This window comes from Rhineura floridana, chromosome 3 (genome assembly GCF_030035675.1).
Source record: "Rhineura floridana isolate rRhiFlo1 chromosome 3, rRhiFlo1.hap2, whole genome shotgun sequence".
NCBI lineage: Eukaryota > Metazoa > Chordata > Lepidosauria > Squamata > Rhineuridae > Rhineura > Rhineura floridana.
In genome coordinates this window covers 151195979-151215575 of record NC_084482.1, presented here as the reverse complement: position 1 = coordinate 151215575, position 19597 = coordinate 151195979, and the positions used below count along the sequence as shown (strand labels likewise).

Here is a 19597-nt window from a genome sequence, read left to right as displayed (position 1 = left end):
TTCGGTAAACAGAAGAGCAGCTCTCCCATCCACAGCCCCAAACTGTTTTCCTGTTAATATTATACTCTCCAAAATTAAGCAGAGAGTTTGAAAGTAAGTGGATGAAGATCTTAAATAATTCAATAAGGGTTTTTGGGAGAAAACACTTTTTAAAAGTATCCTTGAAATCAGTACAGATTAAACCTTGTTTCTGCATTTCACAATTTCATTAAGGAAATTCTAATTTATTCTGTATTCCTTTGTTCCTGGCTTGTTCATATTATCTTTATACACATATACATACACACATATTCACTAGCTATACATTGTAGGCTTTATATTGTTACAGAAAGGTTCTGATATATGCCTCCCCGTGACTAAAAAAAAAAAGTGAGGGGAGGGAGAATATTTACTAAAAGTTCATTTGTTTGGGAGCATGTCTGGTTAATATGGGAGATTCTTTTAGCACAGTTTATGCAAATCATATAGCATTTAATGCAGAGAAAATACACTTTGGCCAGTAACTTGAGCAGGGCCAGGCTGAGTTCAGCTGCGCCTATGTCTCCTTTAATCTATGGAGTGGGTGGCTTTTAAACAGTACAGGCTGGGGTGAAAAATGAGGGAACTCTGTGAAGCTGAGTTCTTCGCTTTTGTCCCTCCTTGGGCAGGAAGCTGCAGGAGTCGCCTTGTCGTGAGTCTAGGTTTTCCTACAAAAACATTAAATGGTCACGAACTCTCCCCAGTTCCATCTACAGGACAGGGCCTCCATTACAACACTTAGGAAAACTCACATCTAATAAAAAGCTTAAACTGCAAGAAAGGGGGGAGGGGAGGGAGGGACTGAGACCTACTTTTCCAAGGTGAATGTTTATCAAGATTAGAGCAATTTACAAAAGTAACAGTGACATGAGGGTATTTTAAAATTTGCATTTTGCTTCTCTGTGCTGGAAACAGCAATATTTCATATCACAGGCAAAATGTGAATTCCCTTATTCTCTAAAGGGAGGGATTTGAATGGGAGACCATGAAGTAGTAAAAACATGTGATATTTGGGCTGCAATGCTCATAAAAGAGATCATGTTTCTGAATTACTAGCCACTTTGAAAAGTGATGTGTATATAGACATGTATATTTTCTTTTATTTTTCTTTATAGTCATATTAAACTCCATATACATGTGAGAATATATTTAGCATATCCTATGCTAAATATATTCTCACATGTATATGGAGTTTAATATGACTATAAAGAAAAATAAAACAAAATATACATGTCTGTATACACATTGCTTTTCAAAGTGGCTAGTAACTCAGAAACATGATCTCTTTAGAAAGAACAATATATAAATGTAGCAAAATGAACAAAAATTATAAGACGGATCCACGAGAATATTATTTATTAAACAAAATGCTTTTAAAAGAAACAGAGGTTAACAGAGTCTCTTTGGCTTGAAGATTTTATATACAATGACAGATGGGCAAATTTTAAAGTTTTTTGTCTTAACAAACAGGGGTGAGCAGGAGTTAACATGGTAAGTGGCACTAATTTCCCTCCCCCAGTTTTATTGGATTCATATTTACAAGGTATCTTAGTAGCCAGCACTGGTATGTAAACTATATTTGAACTTTTGCTCCTTGTATGATCTGAAGGAAATCAGGCTCTTTGGAAGTTTTAAGAAAATGGCCTTGTAAATTTCAAGCCTGAACAGCTAGTTCTTTGCAAAATGAACTGCTTAATAAAAATGAACTTTCATCACAAGTTAACAAAAGCAACTTAGTGGAGATCCCTGAAAAGGAGGCAAAAGAATACAGGATCTTGCCAGACATGTCCAGTGAATACAGCTGGCCTAGGCCTTTATCTTACTGCATTAAGAGATTCTCCAGTATAAACCCTTATTTGCATAATTCAGATCTACCAGTTGCTTTTTTTTAACGGATTACTAAATCCCTTGGGCCCAGCAATGACCGAATGCTGCAGAGACCAGCGGCTGGAACTTGAAGGGAGAGACAGCTTGCCTACAACCAATTAGCAATAACAAACTAAACTTTTGAAAGCTAGAAATGCCCCTGCTGTTCCAAGCTGCTTCCCTGTCCTCATAAAATGTATGAATAAATTCAATCTGGTTGCACTTTTTCACTGAAACGCAACACTGCAAATCCACTCAGGTCAGAGCAGAGCATTTAAAAAGGTTGTCCAATGACACTCAGAGTCACTTAATCCAGATTATTTACCTACCCCTTAACATATTTAGCCACTTTTTACATACAAGATCAGGGTGCTTAATATATATATATAGATAGATAGATATAGTTCCAGTTTATGTTCACACACGCAAAGGCAATTCTAATCTGCCTTGATTACTGCAACAACAAAACCCAAGGGTGGCAAATTTAGTTTGAATTAATAAACTGGATGTGAATATGGAGAACCAGAACTGCTAGCATTCATTTAACTTTTTTGTAAACACCACCATTTAAATTTGAACATAGTTCAATGTGGGTGTTTTTGTCTTTGCAATTTGGAATAAGAAAACAATATCAAAAATATTATTTTTAAGCACTTGTATAACTTTGTTTAAAAATCACTATTCCAACATTTTTAAATTCTTATCTGATGGGTGACATTAAAAGGCCCTAAATCTTGAGCAATGCTTTCAGAATGGAAGTCCAACACAATAACCCGTCTCAAGACACCCCAGAATCCTTTAGCAGTATTATTTATTAGAGTTACAGTATTAAGTATGAACAGAACACGAGCTCTATGAGTTTTCCCAGAAGAGGGCGGGCGGGGAACGGGCTTACCTGAGCAAGACCTGGCTTTGCTCCTCTGCTTGGGCGTGAAGCTGGAGGCGGGCCCTCCGAGGAAACTCCCCGGGTGGAAGAGGCTGCCGCCGTAGTCGTGGGCAGCGGGCACGTAGGAAGGGTAGGTGGGGATGGGGTGGTGCGTGGAGGGCTGCGCGCCCATGGAGGCGGCGAGGCTGCTGCGCAGCGGGCTGGCGCTCTCCATCTTCATGCTGTCGGCCAGGGCCACCTGGTACTTGAGGGGCTCCTTGTCGTCCTGCCTGCTGCCGCCGGCCGAAGCCGAGGCGGGCGAGGCGGCGCTGCTGCTGGCGTTGGGGTCCGGCGAGACTTCCTTGGGCGGCGTGGGCGGGAAGCCGAAGAGGTGCGAGCCCGAGTGCGAGCCCGGCGTGAGCGACGAGGCCGAGGCCGCGCTGGGCGCCGAGCTGCCGCCGCCAGGATACACCGAGATGGCGCCGGGCGGCGCGCCGGCCGCGGAAGGGTGCAAGGGCCCCTTGGTGAAAGGGTTCACCGTCCACGGGTTATGATGGTGGGCCGCCGAGAGCGCCGCTTTGCTGCTGTCCAGCCAGGGCAGGCCGGGGCTGTGGAGCAAGTGGGGCCGGCACATTTGGCTCCCGGTCAGGCGGGCTGCGGGCAGGGAAAGGGCGTCAGTCAGGAAGGCCGAAGCTTGCGGCAAATATTCTTTCCTCTTTCACCCCCTTGGACCCCCACAACTTTCGCGTCCGCTTTGGCGCGGCCCCGTATGCAAGACGGTCCAGCCTTTGACCTTCCCCTTCCCATGCCTCAAAATGGAGTAAACCTTGACTCCTAATCGTAGCAATGCAGATTAGAGGCCCTGCTTCAAGCAGCCGTGATTAATTTGCATTTCAAGGGCCGAGGAAACGCTCTTTTCTTAACTCGGCTGATTAGGATTACCCAGAGGGCCAAAAAAGTGTGTTCAACTGGACCGCTGTAAGTCAGCCTGAGTTTTGGCTGTGGTGCATCGCCGCCCAACCCACCTATACTAAAACAAAAACACTGCACTATCAACAACAAAAAGACACTTGGTGCTTCTTCTGGGAATCGGTGGAGATTTAAGTGCACATGCTCTGGATCGCCTGTTTTGGAGCCGATTTGGGTACCCAGTTAGAAACCTACCCCTCAGCTCCTCCACTCTGTCCCCAGATGAACGAAGGCAACCCCCAGCCCACAATCGAGCAGCAAAACTACTTCGGACATGAAAGCAAACCATCACCATTAAAAATATGCGAGGTGGAGGAGCAAAAAGATGGGATTTCCTCCCCCCCTTTCCAGTCTTAAGAGCAAGGCACACACTTCTCAACAGAGGAGTTCTATTAAGCCGAACGAGTTTAAATAAATGTGGCTGTGGCTGTGGCCGGTAATTTGGTAGCCGTGTTGTAGGTTTTTTGCAGTGACATGCATGCTTCTTTTTAACGTTTTCTACACTCACACACGCACAAAGGTGCGTGTCATCTCCTCTTCCCCCCTCCTTCGTATATGCACGCTGACTCAGAATCAAAAGGATTTCAAATTGGATTAGATTTCATATCCGGGAAATGGCCCGGTCTCGTGCCTGCGAAGCCGATCTGTAGGAACAAACCCCTTCCCCCTCCAAACGCGAAGACGCCGCTTCCCTTTCCTATTTCTCCCTGCCAAAAAAAAAAACCTGTGCGCCAATCCTTTTCCAGGATTAAACCCACCCCGATCGCCCTTCTCTACTTTTGCTCCATTACCAGAAACCTTCCAGTCCCCTCTCCGTGAAGATCAGCAGGAGCCCGAGGCAGAAACGGAAAGCGAGCAGAGGCGGGGTGGGGGGATTTACCGTGCGCCTGGCTGTAGGAAACTCTGGCTCTGGCATGGGCCGAGTTGGCATAGTACGGGTTGCCTTGGGAGTCCAGATGATTGAAGAAGACATCCACTTCGTCCGGAGGTAGGAGCTGCGCCGGTTCCATATAGTTATGAGCCAGTCCCGGGTGATGAGTCTCCGGGTGCTGCCCGTTCAGTACGGCGTGATGCGCCATCCAGCGTGGCTGGTCCGTGGCTACCTCCATTCCTGTGGGTTTCTCCCCCACTCTCCCCCTCAACCCCTCCCTCCAACCCCAAACCGTTTTGGTTTGAGTTGGGCTAGGTTTAAAACGGTAGAGGTCTCAGAAAGAGTTAGGCAGGTCTCGGGAGACAAACACAGGTAACCGTGGCCCGCTTTTAAAGAGGGAAGTTGTGGAGAGAGGCTCCTGCCACACGCCTGGGATCACCACCTGCAAGAAGGAAGGCAAGGTTAGTACGAGTTGCCTTTTGAAGACGTGCTCCAGAGAGCCCGCCTTAGAAGCCAGCGGCCGTAGTCCTGCAAAACTTGCCCTCAGGAACCCGGGAAGGGGGAAGGGAAGCAAAGGAGAGTTCCTCTTTTGACCGTCGCACGCTGTCGCCGTCCCCCCTCAAAATTGTCACTCTCCTGGCCCGTCCACTAGTTAACCCCAAAACATTAAAACGCGGTGTTTTCTCTGTATAAAAACAGTCTACGGTTGTCAACAAGCTACTGTTCTCAAATTGTAATAAAGAGGAAAGGAAGAGAGCCCTTTGGTCTGCTTTTGTTTGTAGTTCAAACTGAGATAAAATAGGGAAAAAGCCACAGTGATAAGACAGCTTGAAAAATAAAAACAAAGCAGCGATTCGAAGGCATTTTCTCTTGCAAAATAAATCTAGCCGTCTTTCCCTTCCCCTCCCCTTCTCCGTTCAACTAACAAACATACTTACAGAGAGCAATTCCAAGCAGACTGAATCTAACTCCAAATGTTTGAAAAGTTTCTTTATGAGGTTGTAAACGGGTTGGGGTGGGGGTGACGGATGATTGTTTGGAGAATGGAAATGCAGAAAAGGGTGAGTGAGGGAGAGCCGAAGGAGAGCGAGAGCGAGGAGGATTGGATGGAGGCTCTCACTCAGATGGCAAGCTCCACTTATTCTGGCCTTTTTTGTAACATCCCCAAAGCATCCTATGTCAGCTCTGGCGCCAGCTGGACTCAGTTCAGTAGACATGAACTAGGGGCGACGCACAGGCTAAGAACCTCCGCCCAGCCAATCAGCAGCTTTGTGCTCAGCCTAGCATTTCGATTGGCCCCGGACAATCCACATTCCCCTTCATTTACTCCGAACAGCTAAAATGCGCTGAACCCGCCAAAGAGAAAGACTCCCCCCACAGACACTCCATTCCACTCCTCCATTGCTTTTTATACTTTCACTCCCCCCCCATAGTTCTTCCCACTCAAACTTTCTCATTGTTAGTCAGGTTCCTTATCTATCACAGATCGTGCCTGCTTGTTGTTGGAAAGCGTATTCTTTCTCTATGTAAAGTTCCGTACCATGGATTTGGTAGTCTACAGGAGGCACTAAACAACTTGCAGTGGGGAGGGGGGGACAATATTTGGCTGAGTACCGGGAAGAAGCAGAGTAGATGGCAACAAGAAGTCACGAAATGTGGACAACTTTAGGAAATACCATCCCATTTGTTAAGGGCAAGAAAGAGTTGCCCAACTTTTTAAAAGAAGCAAATGCATTGCTTGCTTTTGTTTTGTTTTCTTCAAGCTGAATCCTTAGTAGTAATTTGAGGAGCAATGTTAAGTGGGTTGGATCATATACACACAGAAACCCCTGAAAAACACCCCAAATAAAACTGAAGTGTTGAATAGTGTACGTGCGAATTTGAATCAAAACGTATTTAAAATGAGGAATGGGTTTATTTCTAACTAGATACTCTTTTATTTCCTCTTCATTCCAGTGTTTTGGTTGTGTTGTTATTACATCATAATCATTTCACTATAACTGCAGTCCTGAGTCCATTTACTTCACAGTAAGGTTGTGAAGTTAAATCAGCCTCAGTTGTAAATACATTCAGGTGCGGTATTTTTCTTAGAGCGAAGGCAGGTTGTTTTGTGCACCGTTCAATTAAATACATTAAATAATTAAATACAAAAACAATACCCAACTTATTATTTTATAAACAAAGAAACATATCTTCCAAGTCTCACATTTAAACGTTTGAAACTTCACGTTAGTTTAAAATAGTAAATGGTTTTAACAGAAGTAAATTAATGACAATAATACTCCCCGAGCAAAACAATTTGGAAATATTCTGGGCAGAAGTATAAATTAGTCAGGATAGATCCTCCTATCCTCCTATCACTCTGAATTTTCTTAAGTCTGATATTTACGTTGAGGCAAACAAACAAAAACACTAACTCTGTATTGATGGCATGACTCTTCCTAGGGAATTTCCTGGAGGGGGGAATCACTCCTAACCAAGGCCATATTTAAAATTCTCTGTGTCCTGTATGACTGCAGGACATTTACAAGTCCAAGCAAACGGCATGTTATCCCCATTCTTTATGGGGTATAAAAACGATCTACTTGAGCAGTTTTCAATCATATTCAAAATCTTGATGTCTTTTTAACTCTCAGTGTATAAACTATATGTTATTGTTTGGGCTCTCAACCCCCCTTTAAAAAAAAAGCTATTTCTGTTCGTTTGAAGCCACAGACGCTTTCCAGGCTCCTGTTTGAAACGGCTCCTGCCACCCGCGAGTTGAGTGGCTCGAGAGAACTCGCCGCTTGCTCGAGCAACTCTCTCTCTCTGTCTTTCTCCAATATTTAATACACTTAGCACAGAAAAAGAAAGGGAAATTGTCCAATCATCCCCATAGAACATTGATGGCACTTTGAAACAACCCCCCACTGAAAAAAGATTTTTTTGGGGGAAAGATACAATCCCAATAAATCCCACGATTTAGAAGACAGCTATTTAGTGGATACATTCTTCCCACCACCGTTCAGTATTAATAACAGCAGCAGCGGCAAAACAACAATAATATTTTAAGAGACTTTGCTTTTGCGCACAAGATCGATGGGCAACCGCCTTCACTTATATCAGATTCTGTGCATTGTTCTTAGTGCCCATTCACCAGCATGACTAAAATTAAGATTTTAGGAATCACCATTTTAGCTAAGGACATTGCTCTCGTGCCACGTGTCTTCCCTGCTCCGGATCAGATCTCGAAATCTTTCTTTCGAATCCAGCACATTGAGGAGCCAAATACAAACTTCTCACACACACACACCCAACCCACCCTCGGCCATTGTTTTAGACCTTGCTGGCTCTGCATAAGTAAGGCGGAGGTTTAATTGAGGGGGGGGGAGTTGTGCGGAATTCTTGCTAGCAGCAAATCAAGCAAGGGCGCCCTTCGCTGCGGTGATCGCCAAGTGGAAGCTCCCTGTGAGCGTTGACTCCAGATCGGATTCCGCCTTCCTTCCTTTGTGCCTCGTTATAACGAGGGTGAACTGCGAATCCCCCCTCCCACTCGACTCCTTCCTTCCTTGAGCGATCTGCGGGTCTCTGGTTTCTAAACTCTAAATGCCAACGGACAGCTAGATACAAAGATATTCTTGGGGACGTATCTCCTCGGAGCAGAATGCTGCTAATTCAGACTACCTTTTTGACTGGTGAAAGTTTTATTCGCCTTAAATAATCTCTTTTCAGGACCGAGGCTATTTTAATAAAAGATACATAAACTTTTGCTTACTTTATAAACACTATATCCCCCCTTCACCATGCTTTTCAAGGGAGATCCCTCTGATTTGCGACTCGCTCCTCGATTTGCTTTAATCTGAAGGACAGGTAATGCCGTATTGTTAGAGTGACACCCCCAGAGAGGGCGGGGACGCTCGCACGTTCGCTTCGTTCTGTGGAGCCATTTGAGACAGGCACCTGTGTCTCTGATCGGGGGGGGGCGTGGGGGAACACACACACACACAAACATACACACCACATACTGTGAACTGACTAATTGGAGGCTACAAGCTAACTTGCTCCCATTACTATTGCTGCTGCTGGGGCGAAGCCAGGTGAAGAAATATAAGCACCTATACCTGGCGTTAAAACACACAGACACACACACGCTCTCCCTCCCTCCCTCTTTCGAGTTAACTGTTCAAGCAGGAATCCGCCTTTGGATGCTGCTGTAGGTAGAAAAAGAGGTTTATACAAGTGACGTCTCTCCAAGTATCTACTCTCTGAGTGGGGGTGCAGATGACGGCACAGAATAGAGGGAGGGAGAGAGAGAGGGAAGGACACTACACACTCGCCTACGTTTTTTGGTTTCCCGTCCCCATAAATTCAATCCCGACCCCCCCTCCCCCTTCAGTTTCGTGCAGCCCAGTCCAATGTGTGTTTCCTCGGAAGTAAGTCCTACTGACTGTGCTTATTCCCCCGTCGGTGCGTCGAGGTTTGCAGTTTTGGCCTGCTTTTCCTTTTGAAGCCTTGTATGGCCCATGAAACGCCTTCTACTTGTCTCCCCAGACCAATCCCGAGTGTCTATCGTTGCAGTCTGTGATTTCTGGCTCTTCGTTTACATTGCACAATCAGGCCAGGATGGCATTCGAACTTAACTGACTTCAGTGACGGGAGCACAGGAAGTTCTGAAAGCAAACTCTGCCCGGTCCCTCCTCTGCCCCCGCCAATGTAATATCACTGCCCGCGTGACCCTCCCCCCATCCTAGGTAGGGATCGGGCGCACACAGCTATGGCTAAGCTAGCGTCCGCATCAGGCAAGGAGACGATGTCTCTGGCTGCAGAGCGGGCAAAAGCTCACACACGCGAGTGCACGGAGAAGACACACACGCAGGTTTTGCCTCTAGCCGCATCGCGCTTGGAGCCTCAAACTTCCCTAAACGCCTCGCCAGCCGCAGCACGGAGGGCACGGCTTTTGGGCTGCCACCCTCTTCCTGCCCTTTTCCTCGACACCCAAGCGGTCGCCTTTCGCTCCGGTGGGTTTGCGCATTGTTTTGTTGTGTTCTGCCCCCTCCTTTTTCATTCCTCTTCAAAGCGCGCCCAGGACAATCAAGGCGCTTGCACCGATCCTAAGAGGCCTCGCCGATCCTCAGCCCCCAAACCACCCCACCCCTTTCTTTTGAAACGGGGGGAGGTGAAAAACGCGAGCGTAATGTAGCCATCACGGGGGAGGCGTTCTCTTCCTCTTTGGACGAAAGGCACACAACAACATGGCAAGCCCGCATCAATTCAGGCACAGAAGAGGCGTCATTTTCCTCTCATTTTAAGGCGCTGTTAATGAGAAACTCGCCTCGCGCTCCTTTACTGAGTCAAGGCGCTTTCATCTTTGCCTCTTCAATAACGTGCACGCACGCAAACGCGCAGAGACTGACTATATAACCTGCAAATGATCGCCCCATCTCTTATTTCCAGTCTCCTTGAATTATTTTTCATGTCTAAAAATCACTTTTTTTAGGGATGGAGGTTAGGGAAAAAGCATTCCTCAAAGACACCAAAAGAAAGTTTATTTCAGTGTCCCCCCTCTTTTAAGACTCTTGGCTCCTGACTACTTCAGTCATATGATACAGGGCAGCATCTTTGATCTCATACACATATGAGAAATTATGTCTCTTCCTATTCTTATGTGAGAAATTAGGTCTACTATCCTGTGTATGTTTTACGCAGCGGCGGTACATACCACTATGTTCACTGGGGGATGTTCCCACGTAAGCATGCATAGAATTGCAGCTTTAATCCTACAAGGACACATTTTGTGCCAATCTTGAAACGCCGATTTGTTACTCCCTCCCCAGACGCTGCTAAATCTATATTATAAACCTCTCTATATAATATTAAGAAGGCACGGAAGTAAATAAACCCCCTCCGACGAATAATGCTGGTTTATTTCAAATGTCCAGAAGATCTTTCTTCTTTTGACATCCCGAGCTGTTCAGTTGCCACTGGGCATTAGCCACTCTTTGAAAAGACAAGCCCCCAAGGCAGAGTTGTCGGAAGACACCCCCTCCTTTCCAAAATCTGCTTTATATTCCTACAAAAAGTAGAAGAAATCGGACGGCGAAACAAGCCAGGACAGCCGTTTGCTCAGAGTACCAAGCTGTAGGAAGCCTTTCCAGGTATGAATCAAGATTGCCTTTTCTGGCTGTAGTTGGGAGCATCCTCTTTCACCAGATTCCCCCCCCCCTGCCGCCACCGAACCTTTCAAGCCCCTGTTCTAAGACGGGCGGAACAACTAGACTGGTGGCATCAACAGGCTTTTCATTCACGGGGTTAATTCATTCCTCACATTTTGAAGGTTCGGTCTTCAGCTAACTGCATCTTAGGAAAAGTTTAGCCTAGAAGAACTAAGGACCTGGGGAGAGTGTATGTGTATTTTATGGTCTAGTTGTGGAGGAGGGGTGGCTGTTAGTTACATGAACTAAATTAATGGGGCCAGGTGGTCCCATTTTCCCCTTCCAACCATGGATAATACTATCTCCATATTTTTTAAAATTAAAATATGCTTATTTTATTTCAAATCTTCCCATTCTGTGGAAGAAGGGATGCACTCAACCAAATGCGAGTCAGAGGAAAGGAAAGGCCTTTCCAGTTCCAAAAGTGAAATTCACCGGAAAGGAAATTGCACAAGTGATTCTGCGACTGACCCAGGTGCTATTACGTTACAGGTGTCTATTATTTTTTGCTCCTGCTGATACTTCCCAGGATCCGGGCCACAGAACAGTATAGATGATGGTGCTTCAGTTAGCTGAGCATCCTGGAGGAGCTGTGATCCATTTGTAAAATGAGGTAATGTAAGCATGGAGAGGGAGACATTGCATGCGCATCATTGTTGCTCCTGAAGAATCCCTATTTAAAATGTGCAATGGGTGTAGGTGAAACAGGAAGACAAATAAAAAAGCTCCCAAAAGTTTCAAGCGATTGCATATTTATTTATTTATTTTGGTAACAAAAAAAGTGCAACTTGGGAGATGTGCAGAACTCCCCCCTCCCCCCTTCATTTTCTTCAAGGGAAAGGGTTCTGCACAGCTGGAAACCTCATTGTCCCACCTACTTTGCTTGACGCCATTTGAACCATTTGCAGGCTTATCTGTCTTTCTGTGAGACTAACATTCCAAACACTGTTCGATGTGCTCTTGAAAAAGAAGTAAAGGTAGCCGTGTTGGCCCATAATCCCAAATCCGCAAATTAGGTCAACCAAAAAGTCATACAAAATAGTATGTAAGCTTTCAAGTTCTCCAGAACTCTTTCTCAGGCTAAATGGCAAGTATTCTGGAGAATAAGAAAGAACCTCAAAACACATGTTTAGGGCAATACCATTATTAGGCCAACTGAAATTTCACAAAAAGTGAAATTTGCCACCCTGGGCTCCTGCGGGGAGGAAGGGTGAGGTATAAATCAAATAATAAATAAATAAATAAATAAAAAGTGTGCAGACTTTCCTGTTCTCCAGAACGCTGGCCATTTAGCTCAAGAAAGAGTTCTGGAGAACTTGAAAGCTTGCATACTATTTTTTGACAGTTTGGTTAGCCTAATAATGGTACTACCCTGATACGGGTTTTTGGAACTAAAAAATAAGGGATTTTATGTTGGCGCTCATTTATAAGGAGATGCTACAATGTACACACACTCACACTCATTCCAGTCTAAGGAACTATGTTTTATATTCTGTGTGACAGAAAGGAAAAATAATTAGCAGACTCTCATTCCTAGAGTGCTGGAAATACAAATTCCCCCTTGAGGTGTAAGACAAGACTGGGGGTGCATCAAGTTCCATCATCACTCTTCGTGGGTTGGTGACAAGTGTAAATGAGAGCAGAAGAGCATGAATACCTGTGGGGGTGTTGGGCAGAAAGAGACCAGCTTCCATCATCTGGGCTAGAGGAACAATTCCGCATCTCCTCACCTTAAGGCAGAAAGTTTTGGGAGTAGGACTCGGGAAGCGAAACTGCCTTTATACCACATTTAGCATCCTTGGTGGGAATTTTCACAAAGTGTGTGGGTGGAGATGGGGGGAGTTCTACGCCTCTCCTCCGCTCCATATTATTGGGGAGGGGGAGGATAGACCACTTATCTGAGGGGAGGGGGAGGGGAAGATTGACAAGTCAGTAATTGGGCCAGAAGAGGCTCCTTCTCCCCAGGCAGGCGGCCCCGTCACTGCGACGCCGGGGCTCTGACGTCACCCGCCGCTGTCCAATTCGCCAGGAAATGAACTTTTTAATAATGACAAAAAAGAAAAAAGGGCGGGGGAGAGAAAGCCCACCCTGCTCAGCCCCACGTTCTCCCCAAGCGTCCGCGGGCTCCCTGCTTCGCTGGGCTCCTCCTGCACCCCTCTTCCTCCTCCCCTTGCCTCCCTGTCACCTTCCCACCCAGACAAAACCATTCCAGATTCCGAAAGCCAGGCGGGCGGGAGGGCGCGGCCCTGCGCCCTCTCCCTGCCACCTTCCCGCGCGCTCAGCGTTGCAGCGGCTCCTGCCGGGATCCCATCCCGGGGCGGCTGCTGCGGCGGGGGAGCTAGTGTGTGTGAAAGAAAGCGGGGCCCTTGGAGCGAGGCGGATGCTCCCTTGCATGCCTTTCCCTCCCCGCTCCGCGCCCCGGCCTTTCCTCTTCTTGGCTTTGTTTGGGTCCCGGATGCCTTCCCGAGCCCTCGGCTTCCTCTTTAACTTTCGAGACCCCTTTTTCGAAGCAAGAGGGGAGCCAGGAGGAGCCGGGTAAGAAGCGGGGAGGAGAAGAGAGCCGGCCTGGCAACTCGGGCACCCGCGGTGCTGCCTCTGGCGTTGCCCTCTGGCAGGATGCGATGACGGGCTGGTCAGGGAGCCTGGCCGATCGACCCAGCCACGACCTTGGCCATTGCCCCCCCCAACACACGCACGGCAGAACTCCAGAAAGGAGGCTATCTCTCTGCAAGCAGGTCTCTTGCCCAGCCGAAGACGTGAGCTCTCCGAGGCGCCTCTTGGCCTTCAAGGTCGATGAATGCCCCGGGACAAGAGGTGGGCAGGGACACCAGCACCTCATTCCCAGGACTGTACTACGGTCAGGCCAACCCAGATGCTGCTGGCCTTTCCAGTCCGCCTCCCCTCTTTTTGGTTTTGATTTTCAGGCAAAGCTGCTGCTTCCCACCCGAACCTCTAGCCTCGCCGACCCGCCTGCGCACCCGCCTGCACCCCACAATCAGGCCGCGTGTGCCGTCTAAACAATGCAACAGCAACCCGGAAGCGTAGAGTCTGACACCCCCGAACCTCTGGTTTGCGACCCAACAACGTTGTCCTCCCCCAGGTAAAATTCCGGGGATCGAGAGTTTGCTTTAGCCCCGAAGGAGAGGGATGAGGAAAGGTCGCCTCGGAAGGCGGAGGGGACAAGCGTGCCTCCCCAAACCATAGAAAGGTCAAGGGGTCCTGGGTGGTTCAGTGTCAAGGTTGCTCGAGAAAAGATGATCTGCCATCAGAATCGCCTTGTCGAAGGCTTTCAGCTCCACCAGGGCGGATTGGCGGGGGAGAGGCAGGGAGGGTTTTTGCTCTTTTAGAGACCTTTTGCTCTTGTACTGCAAACCTTTTCTCCCGCTGCAATATTATTTTGCATTTTCTACAAAACGATATTTAAAATGACATTGAACAGCGGATCTATTTTCCTCCCCAGAACCAAGGGACAGGAAGAAACGCTTCTGTTTTGTGACTCGGGAATTAAGTTCAAATGTTCGACACGTTTCGATTTAGAGGCGTGTGGGTTCCCCCCTCTTCCCCTTTCCAGGTTCGAGGGGGTGTTGGGGTTTTTTTTTTAAAAAAAAGAAAGGTCAGCGGGGCATGCTTTTTATTGATAAATCAGCAATCCTTTCCCACTGGAAACTACCAAAATCCGGACGACCAAATCGAGACCCTCCACTGGGAACATAAGGCCATTTCATTGTTGGATCCCTAGATACACCCACCGTCTTTCTGTTAATATTGGCCTAAATACATTCATGATGATTTGCTATTCATTAATACAATTTTTTAAAAACATCATTGCCCTCCGCACTCAGCAAAGCTGCGGGGGGTTTTTTGGGGGAGGGGGAGAAGCTGTTTGTTTTAGACAGGTGATAAAATCGCAGTTAACGAGCTGATAATTCGCCCTTGTTTGTTTTAAAAGACAAATTGTAAAGATTAATCAAGCTGCTTGATTTATGGGGCGCGAGAGACCCCAAGGCTGCCCAGGAAACTCCCCTGAAGCCCGCGTGTCAGGTTACCCTGCAGCTGGCTCCTGCCATTTTCCTACCGCCCCAGCCGGCCAGGCAGGCAGCCGGCTCACCGCTGACCCGCCCAGCCCTGACCACACCGAAGAGACCCCACTTCGTGGACAGGGGAGGTCGCCCCGCAGCAGAAAGCGGGCGAGAAAGCGCGAGCTCCGCCTCTGCAAAAACTCCCTGTTCACAATCACTACCTTCCCGGGGGCTCCCTTCTTCCTTCTCCCCGCTTCAGTATTCCTCATTGCGGCGGTATTTTCTGCGGTATTGCTTTTGCACACAAGACAACCGCCTTTCCTTTCTCCAGCTTCTCTGCATTGTTCTTAGTGCCCGTTCACCAGCATGACTCAAAGTAGGATTTTAGGATTTGCATTGATTTTATTTTATTTTTGTTAAAGGCGTTTCTCTCGTGCCTCGTGTCTTCCCTGCTCCGGATCAGATCTCGAAATCTTTCTTTCGAATCCAGCACATTGAGGAGCCAAATACAAACTCCTCTCTCACACACACCCAACCCACCCTCGGCCATTGTTTAGACCTTTTTTGCTGGCTCTGAATAAGTAAGGCGAAGGTTTAATTGAGGGGGGGAGTTGTGCGGGATTCTTGCTAGCGGAGAATTGAGCAAGGGCGCCCTTCGCTGCGGTGATCCCCAAGTGGAAGCTCCCCCTGAGCGTTGACTCCAGATCGGATTCCACCTTCCTTCCTTCGTGCCTCGTTGTAACGAGGGTGAGCTGTGAATCCCCCACACACCTCGACTCCTTCCTTCCTTCCTTGAGCGATCTGCGAGTCTCTGCTTTCTAAACTATTTGATTCCGAGCAGCTATCTCTGTGCTTTCTGGGGTGGGCTTGTTATTAAATGCCTCACTGCAGCCGACTCCTCCGATTTAGGAGCAAGGCTTCCTGGCAGCGCGTTGGTGTGCGCGCGCGTGTTGGGACCTCTGATTTGATTAATTCACTCATCGGAACATAAACTAACCCGCACAAGGAGCACGGGTGCAGCAGCTGAACTAATTTTCTAGGGCTGAGATTCAGCCCTCTTCACACGGCTGGTTAAACAACTATTCTGTCAATTTTATTAAAGTCCTCTCTGGAGAGAGTCTGCTTGAATGGGTAGCGGACTGCGGCGGCACTGCAGCAGCCAGCCGGCTCCAATCCCTGAAAAATCTCTGCATGGGCCAAAGAATCAGCCTGTGCCGTCTCTTACCAAACCTCCCATCCTAAATTGGGTCTGATAGATCGCCGCGAGCGTCAGTGGCTTCTTTACACAGGGAATGCCAGATTCAAAAAGGAAAGAGAATTTTAACGCGCTCAGCAGTGTTTTCCTTTAACAAAAACACACACAAAGTACCGATTGGGATGCATTTCCTACAGCTGTGTATGTGGGTATGTTTGTGACAGACATAGGATGGGGGAGTTTATATTTGGTCCGAGTAAGAGCCTGTCAGCTGCCATTACGCGAATAGGCAGGTCGATTTTGAGATATTCTTGCAGATTTATAATTTGAGGACAGAGAACGCTCAGGCAAGCTGGCTTCCTTTCTTTCTTTGTTTTTGAGTTGCAAACGTTTTGCTCTCTAGGTTTTCCCTTGGGATTTAAAAAATCCGCCTGATTTTAATATGCTATAAATGCATTTCTCCTAACTTCCCTCCCTTTCAATTTTGCTTCTGAAGAGAGATGCCCCAGATTTGGAGCTCGCGCCTGATTGTTTTATTTGGATGGACAAGTGATTCCATATTGTTGAGATGGCCCCACCACTACCACGTTTGCATTCTCAGTACACGCATGCACACAAAAGCAACTGTTAATTGTGACTTTTGAGGCAGGCAGGCAGGCAGGCACCTGTGCCTGTGATGGGGGGGGGAGGAGGGAGGGAGCCCATCGTGAACAGACCCAACAAATACTGTTTACATACACTCGCTCGTTTTCTCTCTTCAACCCAGACTGGATTTCCACCCCTCCAAATTTATATCTGTTTAAGATACTTTTAAAATAATAATAATGAAGTGGGAGGTAGCAACATCGAAGAGCCATTCCTAAAGTCACCACGAGTTCTGACCCTCGAGAGCGTCGCCCGGGCGAGTTATTCGCTAACGACCCTCTCCTCTGCGTTCACAACCTCCTCTGTGTTCACCCAAGGACACTGTCTCCCGTCACGCCGTGGTTCCTGACACCAAACACTCCCTAACTTTTGCCACGCAGCTTACCAGGTTGTCTCTCCCCTTGGAGGGGTGTGTGAAATCTCCAGCCACCAACACTTTTTCGTTGCATTTCATTCCAATCGTCTCTTTGCAGCCCCTCCGTCAATTTCCTCCTTTAAAAAAGGGCTGCTTCTAGCCTCTTTGCAAACAAAGCAAGAGGTCCCCCCTCCTCTTTCTCCCCAGCACCCCTCCACAGAAGGTTCAGCGACCAGGGGTGCCACCACGTTTCTCCCGAGCAGAGTGAAATGCCGCCGCCCCCTTTGCACGCGCAGAACTTCCCTCTTCTGCTGCCTTAGAATTCTCTCCGCGGTGAATGGCGCCGTTTGCACTGCAGCCCCTTCGCCTTCCACCTTTGTTTAGATTCGCGCCGATCTCGACTGCAAACTTCAAAGACAGCAGCCTTACGTTCTTGATCGCTTTCGCGCGCACGTACACTTCCAACACACACACACACACACTTTCTCTCTCGCGCTGTCTGACCGTCATTCTTTCTCTATTTTCCGAACAACCAAAACCAGAGGAAAAGACGTACCGAGAGAGCGCGCGGCCAATTCTTTAGAAATAGGGGCTTTCCATCAGGTCAGCAACCCGCACTGAAGGGGCAAAAAAACCCCTTGGTGAGGTCGGCTCTCCGAAGCAAAAGGAAATATACTCACACGGCAGCCACCGAGCGAGGACCCCTGATTCCTGCGGCGGCACCAGACAGCTCCTCAGTGCCAGCGTCGGGTGAAAGGAAAGATATTGGGAGGAGCGAGGGAGGAGGGGCAGTCAAGAGCAACTGGCTGGCCCGGGGAGGAGGAGGGGGGAGCAGCAGGTTGAGCGGCCGGCCAGGCGGGCGGCGGCAGCTGCAACCCACTCTCCGTGTTCCAACGAGATGGCTAAGGCAGGTACAGAAATAGAAGCACGTACAAGAGGCGTCAGAAACACACACAGATCATCTCCGCCCTCCCTCCCGGCTCTCCCTTGTCTTCCGGGTTAGCCGTCCAGGCAGGCGGCCGCCCAAGAGTTACCCGCTTACTGCTGCTGCGGCTGCTGCCAGCCTTGCGCCTCTCCAGAGGTCTTTGCCCTCGCCCGGTGCAAACGGCGACGGGGCGTGCGGGCGTGTCGGGGACGTCTAGGAGAAGGACGGGCTGGGCACAGGGGAGCCACCGCACACCCCCTATGACCCCCTTTCCCATCAATGCAATCCAGGCTCACCCCCCCAAAAAAAAATTTGGCCTGTTTCAGTTTCGTGCAGTCCAATCCCGTTGTGCGTCTTCTCGGAAGTCAATCCTGCTGAGTTCAAACTGAACAAGGCGCGCGGGATTGTGGCAGCCGGGAAGTGTCACCTCCGGCCTGTTTACACGGAAGGAAGTCTGGCCGCGTTCAAGGGGGGTTGCTCCCTAGTGAGAGCGCCAGGGTTGCAGCCACGGTCAAGGCAATTAATTCCCATTTCGGTGGCTGGGAAGTTTGTGTCCCCCCCCCCCACACACCCTTACACACACGGATCTGCGGGGCTGGCTGACTCTTTGTTCAATCGAGCAGTAATGGTGGCAGTCTCATCGTCGGACGCGGCTTGACTGGAGACAGAATGACGGAAAACCGTGGAGGAAGTTCCATAAGCAAACTCGCCCCCCTTTCCCAGCCGATGGGCTGCCTCCTCCTCCCCCACGCCCCACCCCCCCACCCCAAGAGCCCTAGGTAGGGACCTGGCGCGCACATCCAGATCCAAACAAGGAGACAGATAGGGATCGGATTGTACTGGGCGAGCAAAAGGAAAGCCGAGCCGAGCCGTGCTGGCCAGAGCTCTGGTGTCTCTAGAGCACCTTCCAAAACCCCACCCTAACCACAGTTGCGAAGGGAACCCCTTCCAGCAGGCAGCCTTCCTGCTTCGCCACCCCCACCCCTTTTTCTTTTCTTTTTCCCTTTTTAAAATACAAACTCTCCTCCCTTTTCTCTTAAAACATGGCCCATGTTACCAGTGCCTTTGAATGGGTGCTGACAGGGTTATAAAATTACCCCGACGACACTTGACTACGAGGCGCGGTTAAGCTGCGTTTAAAATGAAAAACCAGAAAAAGAAGAGGGCTTGGGACCTAAGGCACCACTACTTGGGCATATATATATACGTATACATATACGTGTGTGTGTGTTTACACACACTCTCGCACACAGACATATATACACTGTGAAAGCTTCCAGTATCTGCACCAGGCTCTCGTTGCCTCCCACCATTTCCTCTCACTCTGTTAATTTGTATATCCTCTCCTTTTTGAGCCTGCTTCTCGTTCGTCCTTCCTATTCTCTCTCTCTCTCTCTCTCTCTCTCAAATCCTGAGCAGTAGATGCACCTGACACTCACCCTACAAATACATTTTATTAACCCACAATTTCTCAGTCACTAAGTACCAGCCAGCCAGGGTCCAGCCCCCTCCGCCGTCCCAACTTCCCGCAACCCGTCGCCTTTAACCGGATCTCTGCCGCTTCTCCAGTTCCCTGCCTCGTTCCGCACTCGTTTCTGAATCAAACAATAGCCTTAGGTCAACAATGTTTTACAAATCTTACTTTCCACTCCAGCAAAAAGATGGGGGGGGGAGCCAG

At 48.4% G+C, this 19597-nt stretch overlaps 1 protein-coding gene across 6 annotated transcripts in view; it reads right to left on the bottom strand.

Moving 5' to 3' along the window:
- GATA2 (GATA binding protein 2) overlaps positions 1-19597 on the bottom strand; it is a 33793-nt gene that overhangs the window by 11094 nt on the left and 3102 nt on the right. For 2 of the 6 annotated variants that reach the window (XM_061618357.1, XM_061618361.1), the window contains exons 1-3: positions 5528-5763; positions 4599-5031; positions 2780-3403 (exon numbers count right to left, since the gene is read on the bottom strand). In XM_061618357.1, the coding sequence (XP_061474341.1) occupies positions 2780-3403; positions 4599-4827 (853 nt within the window). In that variant the 5' untranslated portion in view covers positions 4828-5031; positions 5528-5763. Of the gene's footprint in view, positions 1-2779; positions 3764-4598; positions 5032-5527; positions 5764-17674; positions 17888-18500; positions 18569-19597 lie in introns of those variants that run through there. The other 4 variants (XM_061618360.1, XM_061618358.1, XM_061618359.1 and 1 more) reach the window with 4 other exon arrangements.